General features: G+C 42.7%; 1 protein-coding gene across 1 annotated transcript in view; it reads right to left on the bottom strand.

The window, feature by feature from the left end:
• Positions 1-12499, bottom strand: part of GAN (gigaxonin) — a 56972-nt gene that overhangs the window by 28094 nt on the left and 16379 nt on the right. Inside the window, exons 2-8 of the mRNA XM_014609254.3 lie at positions 11060-11174; positions 9779-10129; positions 9021-9238; positions 3633-3754; positions 2182-2294; positions 1500-1649; positions 263-399 (exon numbers count right to left, since the gene is read on the bottom strand). Coding sequence (XP_014464740.1) covers positions 263-399; positions 1500-1649; positions 2182-2294; positions 3633-3754; positions 9021-9238; positions 9779-10129; positions 11060-11174 — 1206 coding nt within the window. The remainder of the gene's footprint in view (positions 1-262; positions 400-1499; positions 1650-2181; positions 2295-3632; positions 3755-9020; positions 9239-9778; positions 10130-11059; positions 11175-12499) is intronic.

Genomic DNA, 12499 nt, shown 5'->3' with positions numbered 1-12499 from the left:
GGAATCCACCTGGAGGTCCGTCTACCAGCATTAGAACTGCTTAGCAGAGTTACAAAAGGACCAAGGCTTCAAAGCTAAAATGACTGCACAAGTTGATTACTGAGTCTACACCACTGCCATGCAGCTAGCAGTATCAAGTTAGTGCTAAAACTTGATTCGTTTCTTTAAAAACAGAAGTACCCTGGGGTCATGTTTGTAAGGCCTTGTTGTTTTAGGATTTAAATGACACATCCTACTAACCTGGGTGTGCATTTTTACTTACCTTCTCTCCTTCAGGGGACAGATGGCTGTCCACTGCTGAGTCCTAGGGTCGTAACACTCAACAGATTCAAACAGTTTTCCATAGGAGCCTCCGCCCATTGCATAGATTTTCTTCTTCATAGCTGCATAGCAGCCAATCTTTAAAAAAAAAAAAAAAAAAAAAAATTATATATACAAGTTGAAATCTACAGAATCCTGTTAATGGAGTACCTTCAGTATTTTAGAGGAGACAGTGAAAGACTCAAACCTCCAGGTTTCAGCAGCTTCATTAAAGCACATTCTGAGCAACATGAAAAATTAATTTAAGAATACAGTTTATAATAATACTGCGTCAAACTTTCCTCAAAGGAAAATAGCTGTAAGGGTTTTGAAAAAAAGAGGAAGACAAGTTCAAATGGACTTGCCTCATTTTCACTTACAACTACTCTGTATACATAGTAGAACAGCTGTCCCTGAAAACTGCCCCTTATAAATCCAAGGCATCTCAGCTAGTGTTAAATTTTTGGTGGTGACTACAATCTATAACAGCTCATTAACTTATGAATGTGTGACCAAAGGGTAAAGAGTACAGCCAGAGTGAAATTAAAGTAATTTTCACAGCCGGCTGGAGGCATTAGGACTGCTATTCAGTTTATACGAGGTTTCACCCATTTTGAAAACTCATTACTTTTCATAATCCCCTCTTGTTGGAGAATTTGCAGGAATAAAAGTACTGATAACACAAAAATAACCTCATTGCTACATTTTATTTAGAAAATTAAGTCAAATGATCTAGCCATAATAAATTTGTTCTTAAATGTTTCAGTCAGCCTGATATAGATGCAGTAGCTTTTTCTTCAAGCTTGGCTGCAAGTAGAGTTTAAAAAATTCAGGGTGAATAAAATAAGATTATCTCAACTTGTTCTGTCCTTTCAGAATGACAGTATGCACTAAACACGCAGCACAAGTTTCTTCTTTCTAGTATTTTAAAATTAATTATTGATCAAGTTTGCATTATGGGAAAGCAGCAAGCTATATCCATAAACTGCAACTCAAACAAGACAGTATAAAAAATTCTGACTAGAGCAGCAGTTTTATTTTGATGAATAAAGAAGAAAAAACACACTCTTCCCCTCTCTGCCATTGGAGAATTTTTTGGTTTAAGAAAAAGTTGCAACAGACAGTGCAAACAGCTCAACAGGATTTTTTAGAAAAGCATTTATTGCTGAAATTTAACTTATTATGCTATAGATCTTTACCTTTCTAACCATGGTCAAGTCTGGTTGCTTGTTCCATGTCTTGTTATAAATGTCATAACTCTCCATAGAGATGAGTTCCCTTTCTCCATCCTCACCTCCCAGAATGTAGATAATTCCGTCAATTTCTACCACACCAAAATTATGTCGTGCCTACAAGAGACATCAATAAATTCACGTTGCAGTGACATTCACAAGTTGACATCCTGCCTACCATGCTTGTAATTGCAATTTGCCTCCAATAAAAATAAAGTTATAATAAAAAGTATCCTTCTCCAGAGCAAGATTTTTTTTTATCCTCTAATTTAAAGCACAGGTCTCTGGTGCAGTCCCTTCATCCCCGTTAGGATTCTCCAGTACATAAATATCCTATTTATACCTACTGACATGCATACAAGCTTTCTGCAAAGGAGAATAAACCCACATTATTAAGGGTACTTTCTGAACAGAAATGAAATTCTGCATTTCACCTCTAAAGCTAGCTCTTTGCTAACAAATGGGTGTTTCCTAGGGGCTGCAGTTATTACTGATCCAAACTTGGCAATAAAGAAATGCACAAGTATGGTGATCTGCACTATGGCTTCTGAAGGCTTCAAGTGACTGGAAGTTAACATTGGTGTAGTACTGCAGACCCCAATTTATTACAGGAACAATAAGTGTTGACACAGTTAGGTAGTGATCTTGCCTCATTCATTGGTGGCAAGGAACTCCACGAATTGGTGTCTGGATCGTATTTTTCTCCAGTGCTTAAAGTTTCCTTATTTTCATCTTGACCTCCAAGCACAAACAAGAATCCTTCTGCAAAACAAAGCACATATGGCGATTTTAAAGTGGTAGTCATACCTGCGATTGTGACAAGGCATTAAGGTACATCTTGGAATATCACATTTAAAAAAAAAAAAATACCACAGATCAGACACTGGGCTGGCAAAAGTTAGGGCTGTGCACGTTAGGGCTGTGTGAAGGTCCGGGTGCCAATTTGATTTGGAGGCGATTTGGTGGCTGAATCCGAATCAAATCAGACCAATAAAAAGGTCCAAATCGATTTGAAGCTCTCCGAATCGATTCGGAGAGCTTCGGAGATTCAGGCAGTCCCCGCTTGCTGATGAAGGAACCTGGACCCGGACTCCATGCTGGAGGAGGGGGGAGAGGATCATGGGGGGGACCCCCACCAAGCCCCATCCCCTGCCTGCTCCCCCAGCCCCTGCTAATCCCTGCCTGCCATCTCAGTCCCTGCTCTTTAACAAAACAAAACAAAACAACAACAACCACCACCACCACAAAACCAAAAAAACCCACCCAGTCAACGGCTGCTGCCAGGCAGGGGGGCCATCTCCACTGCTCCCGCTCCCCACAGCCCCCTGACCTCCACCCACTCTCCCAATGCGCCCAAGGCTGCCCTGCCCGGCCCCAGCTCCCAGTTCTATAAAGAAAGCCTCCACTCACCAGCTGCTGCAGCAGCTGTTGGGGCTTCTGGCAGAGATCCCCATGCAGTGTGGGGCAGTAGGGATTACCCCCTGCCTGGCAGCAGCTGGTGAATGGGGGACTTCTTTAAAAAGAGCCGGGAGGCAAGGGTGGTCGGGGCAGCCATTGACAGGGCTGGGAGAGCAGGTGGGGGATAGGGCCTGGCCGATTCAGAGATTCGGCTGTGGCCAAGTCTCCGAATCAGATTTGGCCAAAATCAACTTGGGACAGTGATTTGAATCACTGAAACCAAATCACTATCCCACGAATCCGAATCTGAAGCGAATACTAACCGCTTCTCACAGGCCTATAAAACAACATGTCCTTTTCCCTCCAATATAGTTCATCAGAAACAATAGGTCAAATTCAGCAACACAGTGCACCAGGTGCAACCCCAAGTTATTTAAAATAAATAAAGAAGGACATTCCTGTAGGGACAAAAGTAGCAAGCTACAACAAAATATCACTGTGTGATTTTCAGATCTTCAGAATCCGACGGATTCACCACAAAACAAAGCAGCATTAAAGGGATAATTTGCATAGAAATCAACAGGCTTCAGTGCAGTTTGCTCTTGGAAAGCAAACTATGCTACAAACTATATCCGTCTGGATAGCATGGTGAGCTTACATGCCACTGGCTTTTTCTTGAAGTGATAACATGTCACCACTTACCTGCTGAAAGTACTCCATGGTTGATTCTTGGTATGCTCATAGGGGCAAGTTCAATCCAGAGCTGCCTATTCGGATCATAAAGAGGGCACATGCACCTCATCACTGATGTTGGTTTCCGTGACCTGAATAAGGATGAAAAACTGGTGTTATAACATATTTTAGAACGTATTCTATCTATGCTATAGTTATGCTTATGCTAAGGTGCCATTTTAAATGTACTTCTATTTTGTGGAAAAAAGCAATAGGGGGGGGTTGTGGGTGTATGATTAATAGATGGATAATTGCAACAGGTATTAGACAGACTGGTAGGAAATATTTGGAGTAAACAGAGATAATTGTAAAGATAAAGTGCAGGTGGCAATCCAAGAATGTGGAGATGATACAAATAAAAACTGAAAAACAAGCAGACTGGAATATAAAAACAATACATAACCGGTAACAGAGTCCAAAAGATGAGCACAAGTAAAGAATTAAATGGTGATTGGTGAAAGTCTCCAGGCATTGATCAAAGTTTGCCCCATGGAGATAAAAGGGCAGTGAAGGCCAAGCCCAGATGGATGCCTTAACCAGCAACACCAGACTACCCGCACGTCAAGAGAATTGAAGCCGGCGCCCCTCTCAACTGAACATCACCTCAAAGAAGCCTGCGACTGGCCACCGCAGTGTGACTCCAAGTGCCGTGGATAGGTGGCTTGGTGTGAATGAAGTATATGGCGTGAATGAGTAAAAGTGATTCTTATATAAAGCTGTGGTATTTGCCTCAGTTATCCATGTATTATACAACAAACCTTGGTTTGCCGAATCCACGTGCTGGTCATTTATCCAATATCAGCATAACTATTTACAACTCAGTGGGTGTGTCTACACGTGAATATTAATGCGAGAAACTCTGGCACAGTTCATGCCGGAGCTTACTGCTCCCAGGTGCAGCATTTACACGTGCACCCAGGACCACAGCACGTTGGACCAGGGCAGCATGGCCCTGGCTAGCAAGAGGCCTGAGGGCAGGTGGAGAGAGGGGGTCAGCCTGCCAGCCTGGGGCTGCTCTGACCCAGCTCGATGTGCTGCAGAGGGGCTGGATGAGGCACAAAGGTGCTACACGGTGGGGCTAGCCAGCAGGCAGCCCAATACTGTAGCACCTTTGTGCCCTAGCCAGACATGGTTGCTGTCTACACAAGTTGTGGTAAAGTAAAATAACTTCGAGGTAGAGTAGTACCTGTGTTGGGCACTACTATCCTACAACAGAGTGAATTAGTTTACTCTGTCTTAATAGTACCGTTTAGGCAGACGGTGAAACTTTACTGTGGAGCTAATTAGGCAACTCCACAGTAAGTGTCTTGTGTAGATGCATCCAATGTCCTCATACCTGCCTGTCTGAGTGGCAAGTGTGGTATACAGGTTCCTAAATCACAGAATCATACAATCATAGAAAATTAGGGTTCGAAAGGACCTGAGGAGGTCACATCTAGTCCAAACCCCTGCTCAAAGCAGGACCCCAACTAGATCATCCCAGCCAAGGCTTGGTTGAGCTGGGCCTTAAAAACCTTCAAGGATGGAGATTCTACCACCTCTCTGGGTAACCTGTTCCAGCGCTTCACTGCCCTCCTAGTAAGGAAATTGTTCCCAATATCCAACCTAAACTTCCCTTGCTGCAACTTGAGCCCATTGCTCCTTGTTTTGTCATCTGCCACCACTGAGAACAGGCCAGCTCCATCCTTTTTGTAATCCTCCTTCAAGCAGTTGAAGGCTGATATTAAATCCCCTCTCAGTCTTCCCTTCCCTAGACTAAGCAAGCCCAGTTCCCTCAGCCTCTCCTCAGAAGTCATTTGCCCCAGACCCCAAACCATCTTCATTGCCCTCTGCTGGACTCTCTCCAACTTGTCCACATCCTTTCTGTAGTGGGGGGGCTCAAATCAGACCACAGTACTCCAAATGTGGCCTCACTATAGCGCTGAACAGAGGAGCAATCACTTCCCTTGACGTGCTGACAACATGCCTACCAGTGCAGCCCAGTATGCCGTTAGCCTTCTTGGCAACAAGGGCACACGGCTGACTCATATTCAGCTGATTGTCCACTGTACTCCCCAGGGCTTTTTCTGCAGAGCTGCTGCCCAGCCAGTCAGCCCCCAGGTTGTACCGGCGCATGGGACTGCTTTGCCCTTAAGTGCAGGACTTTGTACTTGTCTTTGTTGAACTTCATGAGTTATCTTTTGGCCCAATCCTCCAATTTGTCTAGGTCCCTTTGAATCCTAGCCCTACCCTCCAGTGTATGTACTACTCCCCACAGCTTGGTCATCTGCAGACTTGCTGAAGGTGCACTCTGTGCCATCTTCAAGGTCATTGATGAAGATATTGAACACAACTGGCCCCAGGACCGACCCCTAGGTCACTCCACTTGGTACTGGCTGCCAACTAGACATCAAGCCAATGATTACTACCCTCTGAGCCCAAAAGCTCCAGCTACTTTTCTATTCACCTTACAGTCTATTCATCCAGCCTTAGCTTGCTTGCAAGAATGTTGTAGGAGACGATATCAAAAGCCTTGCTAAAATCAAGGTACACCACATCTACCGGTCTCCCCACATCCACAGAGCCAGTCACCTCATCATAGAAGGCAAATCAGGTTGGTCAGGCATAACTCGTCCCTCGTGAATCCATGCCGACTGGTCCTAATCACTGCCCCCCCCCCCCGCTTAGAAATGAATTCCTTGAGGATCTGCTCCATGACTTTTCCAGGGACTGAGGTGAGCTGACTGGTCTGTAGTTCCCCAGATCCTCCTTTTTCCCTTTCTTAAATACAGGCACTATGTTCACTCTTTTCCAATCATCTGGGACCTCTCCCGATTGCCATGAGTCTTCAACGATGATGGCAAGCTAATCTGCAATCACATCAGCCAACTCCCTCAGCACCCTTGGGTGCATCCCATCCGGCCCCAGGGACGGGTACATGTCCAGCTTTTCTAAATAGTCCCTAACCCGTTCTTTTGCCACTGAGGGCAGCTCACCTCCTCCCCAAACTGTGCTGCCAGGTGCAGTCGTCTGGGAGCTGGCCTTGCCTGTGAAGACTGAGGTGAAAAAGGCATTGAGCACTTCAGCCTTTTCTGCATCCTGTGACTAGGCTGCCTCCCCCATTCAGTAAGGGACCCACACTTTCCCTGACCTTCCTCTTGTTGCTAACATACTTGTAGAAACCCTTCTTGTTACCCTTTATATCCCTTGCTAGCTGCAACTCTATTTGCACTTTTGCCTTCCTGATTTCATCCCTGCGTGCCTGAGCAATGTTCTTATATTCTTCCCTAGTTATTTGTCCAAGTTTCCACTTCTTATAAGCTTCCTTTTTGTGATTTAGTTTACTGAAGAGTTCCCTGCTAAGCCAAGCTGGTCTTCTGCCATACTTGCTAGTCTTCCTACACATTGGGATGGTTTGTTCTTGCTCTCTCAGTAAGGCTTCTTTAAAATACAGCCAGCTCTCCTGGATTCCTTTCCCCCTCAGACTGGTTTCCCAGGGGATCCTGCATGAGCAAGCTGAAGTTTGCTTTTCTGAAGTCCAGGGTCCTTACTCCACTGCTTTCCATCCTTCTTTTCCTAAGGATCCTGAACTCAATCATCTCATGCTCGCTGTTCCCCAAGTTGCCATCCACTACTGCATTCCCCATCAATTCATCCCTATTTGTGAGTAGTAGGTCAAGAAGAACACAGTCCCTAGTTTGCTGATCCAGCATTTGCACCAGGAAATTGTCCCCAACACTCTCCAGAAGCTTCCTGGATTGCCTGTGCACTGCTGTACTGCCCTCGCAGCAGACGTCAGCGTGATTAAAGTCCTCCATGAGAACCAGGGCTTGTGATCAAGAAGCTTCCGCTACCTGTTTGAAGAAAGCCTCGTCCACCACTTCCTCCTGGTCTGGTGGTCTACAGCAGACCGCCACCACAACATCACCCTTGTTGCTTTCCCCTTGGACCCTAACCCAGAGACTCTCAACACGCCTATTTCCAGTTTTATACTGGAGCTCTGAGCAATCATATGGCTCTTTTACATAAAAAGTGCAATTCCTCCTTCTCTTCTCCCCTGCCTGTCCTTCATGAAGTTTATACCCACACCTTTGTCTGTTTTCCAGACAAAGATGACAGTCTGAAAGCTTTTACATCTAAGTTTGACAATGTAGAAGCTACTGGGAGATGGAGGAAGACGTGATGTGAAATAATGAGATTTGGCCCTCGTTTGTTAAGTGAGGAATTTATGCAAACCTAGGGAAAATTAATATAAATCTGAACTTCTGACAGTATGGGTTTTAAAAATGGAAGTAACAGTTAACACTAGTTAATAGTAACCAAAAGGACACCACATTTCTAAACACTAGAGCTGGACAAACAATGAACAATCCTTGGACAGCCCCTACCCCCAAAGGCGTGGAATGGGCCTCATCATTATCCTGGTAAAACAAAGAATTCTCTTTGGCAAGGAAGGTGAGCCTGGACTGTAAAGTAGGCATGTGATAGTTTAATAAAACATAGCAATGACCTGAATAGCAACTGTTAGAAAAGTGTTGCCTTGTGTTCTCTACTACTTCTCATTCAAGACTGGTACATAAAATCCACTCAGTTTACAAATTAGAGAAAGTTTATTCTAGCTGCCCATACCACAGTCTAATGAACTGCATTTTTGGCTTTCAACTTCACTAACCATCGTCAACGTAGAGGCTATTTTAATGAGAAATTTGCTACGGCATCTAGGTAACAGTCAGTACCATAAAGCTACTGCAGTCTTTCACAAGCCTCTATCACCTAATCCAACGGGGTCGATGTTTTTGGCAGGTGTGCCATAAGGTAAACTCCACACTCTTGCCAAGTGTCACTCTAATCCCCTGCCTGATCTGTGCTCTGGCTTTCAACTCCCGACCTGGTCTGATGTGTACCACACAGGGAGGCTGCCCAAGACATTGACATGTGCCATGGGATGGCCACCCGGGACTCAATCAATGGATTTAGGATAACATCTAAATTAGGATATCCTAAGTCAATCAATGGATTTACGATAACACCTACAGCAATTAAGTTTCAACAAATGTTTTAAGCATGTAAAACATCTTGCCAACGATAAACATTTAAAATGTTTTGTTAAGTGTCATTTGTCTATTTATTAATTTAAAAGGCCCTCCTGTATAACTCATTCAGCGTAGACAACCTGGTCTATTCAAGTCTCGTATCATGTTGCTGTGTGTCTGATAAACCTAAAAACAAATTGAAGTGCTGAACTAATTAGGTACATTAAGTGCACTTTATGTACCTATTAACTTCTCACTGTACTTCAGTTTCTATAAAAGCATCGCAGGCCCATTAACTGTATAATTGTACAAATTGGCTTTGTTGATAAGGGTAATCAATACTTACACTCTTTCTTCACCACCGACGGTAACTATACACTCAGAGTAACCTCTAGGTTTGAAAGAAGCCAGCAATGCCTCACCCTGCTGTGGGGGGGTAAGTGGAATGTTGTTACATTCTTTGACGACCTCCCGAACGAGTGGTTCGCTCATCATCTGTTCACGCAAATAGGTTGCGTCTAATCCTGAAACCCATACTGCGGACATAACATCCTTCATGTGAACCTAGAGAGCCAGCAAAACAGAAAAAAAAATTCTGAAACACTGTACAAAATGACACTGTTCATGATAAATTCTTTGCAGCTATGTTCTAAAGTAAGTGCAGTAGTTTCTGTATATAAAAGGAACATAAAGCATTTTGCATATTAAGTAGATAACAGAATTTTAGTTTGAAAGTAAGATTGGAAGCCACAGCTTAAGGCTCCAAGTCTAATCAACTAATCACTCTCCCACACCTAGACCTGTGCATCTAACTTTTGGATATAAATATCAAGCTATTTCATTTGCTGCTTATGTCTGCAACAGAGGAGAGGCTTTAATGACTCTACCACCAATAACTGAGTCCTATTCTGTCTTAATACCACCAACCTACACACCACATTACACCGCATATAATTTAATATAGCATGAAACCCAATAACATAGCATATGTTTCATCCTGCAGTGCTCTGGCACTGGTAGCAACACAGTTCAGAAATATCCAACTGGAATATAATGGCAGAACTTGAGCCAAAATCACAAAGTAAAACTCAGGAGTACTCTGACCTTTCTTAATTCTGAATCATGGGAAATCCATCTAAGCACCGCTTCAAACACATATCTTTCATTTCCAACATTCAGCTTCTCCAGAGAAAGCACTTCTTTCAGTTTTTGAGGACTCAGTTCCAGGAATTCCTCTGTGCTGCTGACATCTCGGAAGTGAGTTTCCAGATACTCCGAGGCAAGGTAGTGAACATGATGCAAACAATAATGCAGTGCAAAGTCCCGAATACCAATACAGTTCTCAGCAGCTATACAACTTTCTAAAAACTCACAGCAGAGAGTTTTAAGATCTGTAAGCAACAGAAGATCAGCTGCCTGCACAACATCTTGGATAGTTTCTTCATGTAGCCTGATCTGGAAGAGTCAGGGTGAAAATTACAGCTGTAAGTCACACATCTGCTGCATGAGATGTCTAAGTTCTTAACAGTGCTTCTCAAAATGTAAAGTTACCAGAGGTTAAGTAGATTAGCTGAAAACAAGCAGGGGGTTTACTGTACAGAGGGTGTGTACAGAGGTGTTGACCACAAACTTGATGAACTGATCTGAGAAGTCAAACCGTACCCTGCTGTTAAATCCAGGGTGCATACCAAGGAAAGGGCTTTTACAGCCAAATCTGCAGGATTTCTACTTTAAGAAAGCTATTTTGTAAATTAGTTGCTGTCCAACCAGATCTGATACTACCCAATGCTTGTTTGGGGGGGCCTGTTTTATTTGACAATTCTTAGTTTGGTTCCCAAAGGATAGCACAAAAATCAATTTAAAATTTGTGCTTAGTTGGCAGCCTAACCAGGGACTAGCAAGGATTGAATGGACATGAAAACTAAACAACCTTGGAACCCATAACAGATCAAAGTTACTGGCAAGACAGTGAAGTGGAGTACTTGAACAACCCCAAGGTATGTGTTCTGTGATCATCTGCTATCTCTAGGCAGCCAGTCCAGACACCTTTCACAGCTACTAATAAACTTGGTTTAAACCGGCTCAGTGGAAAGACTGGTGGTGTTTAAAAAGGTTTAGCATTATTCATTTTTTTTTTTTGCCTGGGAGCCACAAGACTAGGCAGATCAATAGAAACTCGAAAGACTTGCTTACTTTTTGGTTCATACCTATAGCCTACATTGCGGCTTTACTGCTTTACAGAAGCAGTTTTATAGCAAACTCTTAACAACACACGACTTAAGTCTGTGCCTTTTGCAACAGCAACAGAACACAAAAAGCATGCCATCTTTAACTAGCGTTGCAGATTTAGAGATAGGCATGCAGTAATTCTATTTAATGACATACCTGCCCACTGAAGATGTAATCTAGTATCTCTTTCATTATTTCAACTGATATCCCTTCAAGTTCAATCTTGTAAGTTGATCCATCGTCCTTTGGAGGGTTATAGTTCAGCTTTGTCCTAGAAAAGAAAAAGAAATAAAACTAATGGAAAGAGTGCTCCACTATGATACATGGCAGAGAGGGAAAACAAGCACGAACAGCTACCGTATAGCTATTACACCCGGGAATACCATTTGTTCCTTTTAGGGCAGCAGTTCTCAAAGGCTCCTATTAAGGATGCTGCAGGATATGAGGCAGAAGTATTTGCTCTTCCCCACTTGGCCCCTGGAAGCGTAGGCTTATCTCTACATAACCTCACACTTGTCCCTGCCAGTTTGTGTGAGGAATCACCCCAACTTCTTTAATTAAAAAAACAAAAAAACAACAAAAGAAAAAAAAAACAACCAAAAACCTCATGTATTAGACAAGCCCCCAGCTCAAGTACCAAAAGTACTGCTCACACAGCAATAGTGTTTCTTCTCTTTGCACATTTCCTGATCTGCTCAAGCTAGCTCAATTTTCTTTATATTGTATGTACTTCTTACAGAGGTCATATCTGCTCTCCTGCAATGAGATGGCACATTCTGTTAAATTAATACAACTCTAGCTCTGCAGCATCTGCCTGCCAAGGTATGCCAAGTTGTGCTTCTTCCCAGACACTATCAAAACAGGATAGCAGATTATTGTCGAAAGAAAGCACAGAACATCACAACAATATCTACAGATCCCCAAGAAGTCCAGTGTGTGTGATGCAATGTACTGTGCATCACGAACAGACTTTATGCCAGCTACACTGGAGAGATAAGATTCATACAAATAGTGCCAGCTTCTTAAGTAATCAGCAATCATGATGTCAGCATCATACACAAGTGCATTGCATGGACTTCTAATTAATAAAGTAATTGGTCTAGTCAATTACCTTATTAAAAAGTAAAAGGAATAAATGTCTTAACTCCTGTGTACTATTTCATGTTGCAAAAGTGTTTTATATGAAATAATCACATGTCAGTCCAAAACCATAAAACAAAAACAGGAAAATATATATTTATTTTTTTCCCCTCCCCAGAATAGGTATACTACTTATCCTAGAACTAGAGAAAGCCTAGAAATAAGCGATCTAGTCGCACATGTGGTTTTGAATGTCAGCCTTTGATCTTAACTCTGTCCCATGAAAGCAACTGGTTGCCTTAGGTGAACTGCGCAACTAATACATTAGTGAGCATAAAAATGTTTTTACTTTATTTTTAAACTTAATTTATGTGATTGATAAAGTGGTCTGAGAATGTTTGTTCTCAGAGTAAGTAGGAAAAAAAAGAGGTAAAACAAAAAGGTTGGTTGGCTGAACTTAACTATGGATTTCTGGAAGTAAGCAACTGCATTTAAACAGAAAAATCTGCAGAGATT

The sequence above is a fragment of the Alligator mississippiensis genome, chromosome 10 (assembly GCF_030867095.1).
Source record: "Alligator mississippiensis isolate rAllMis1 chromosome 10, rAllMis1, whole genome shotgun sequence".
Taxonomy (NCBI): domain Eukaryota; kingdom Metazoa; phylum Chordata; order Crocodylia; family Alligatoridae; genus Alligator; species Alligator mississippiensis.
Note: the sequence above shows the minus strand (reverse complement) of the source record. Positions and strands in the feature narration are given on the sequence as shown.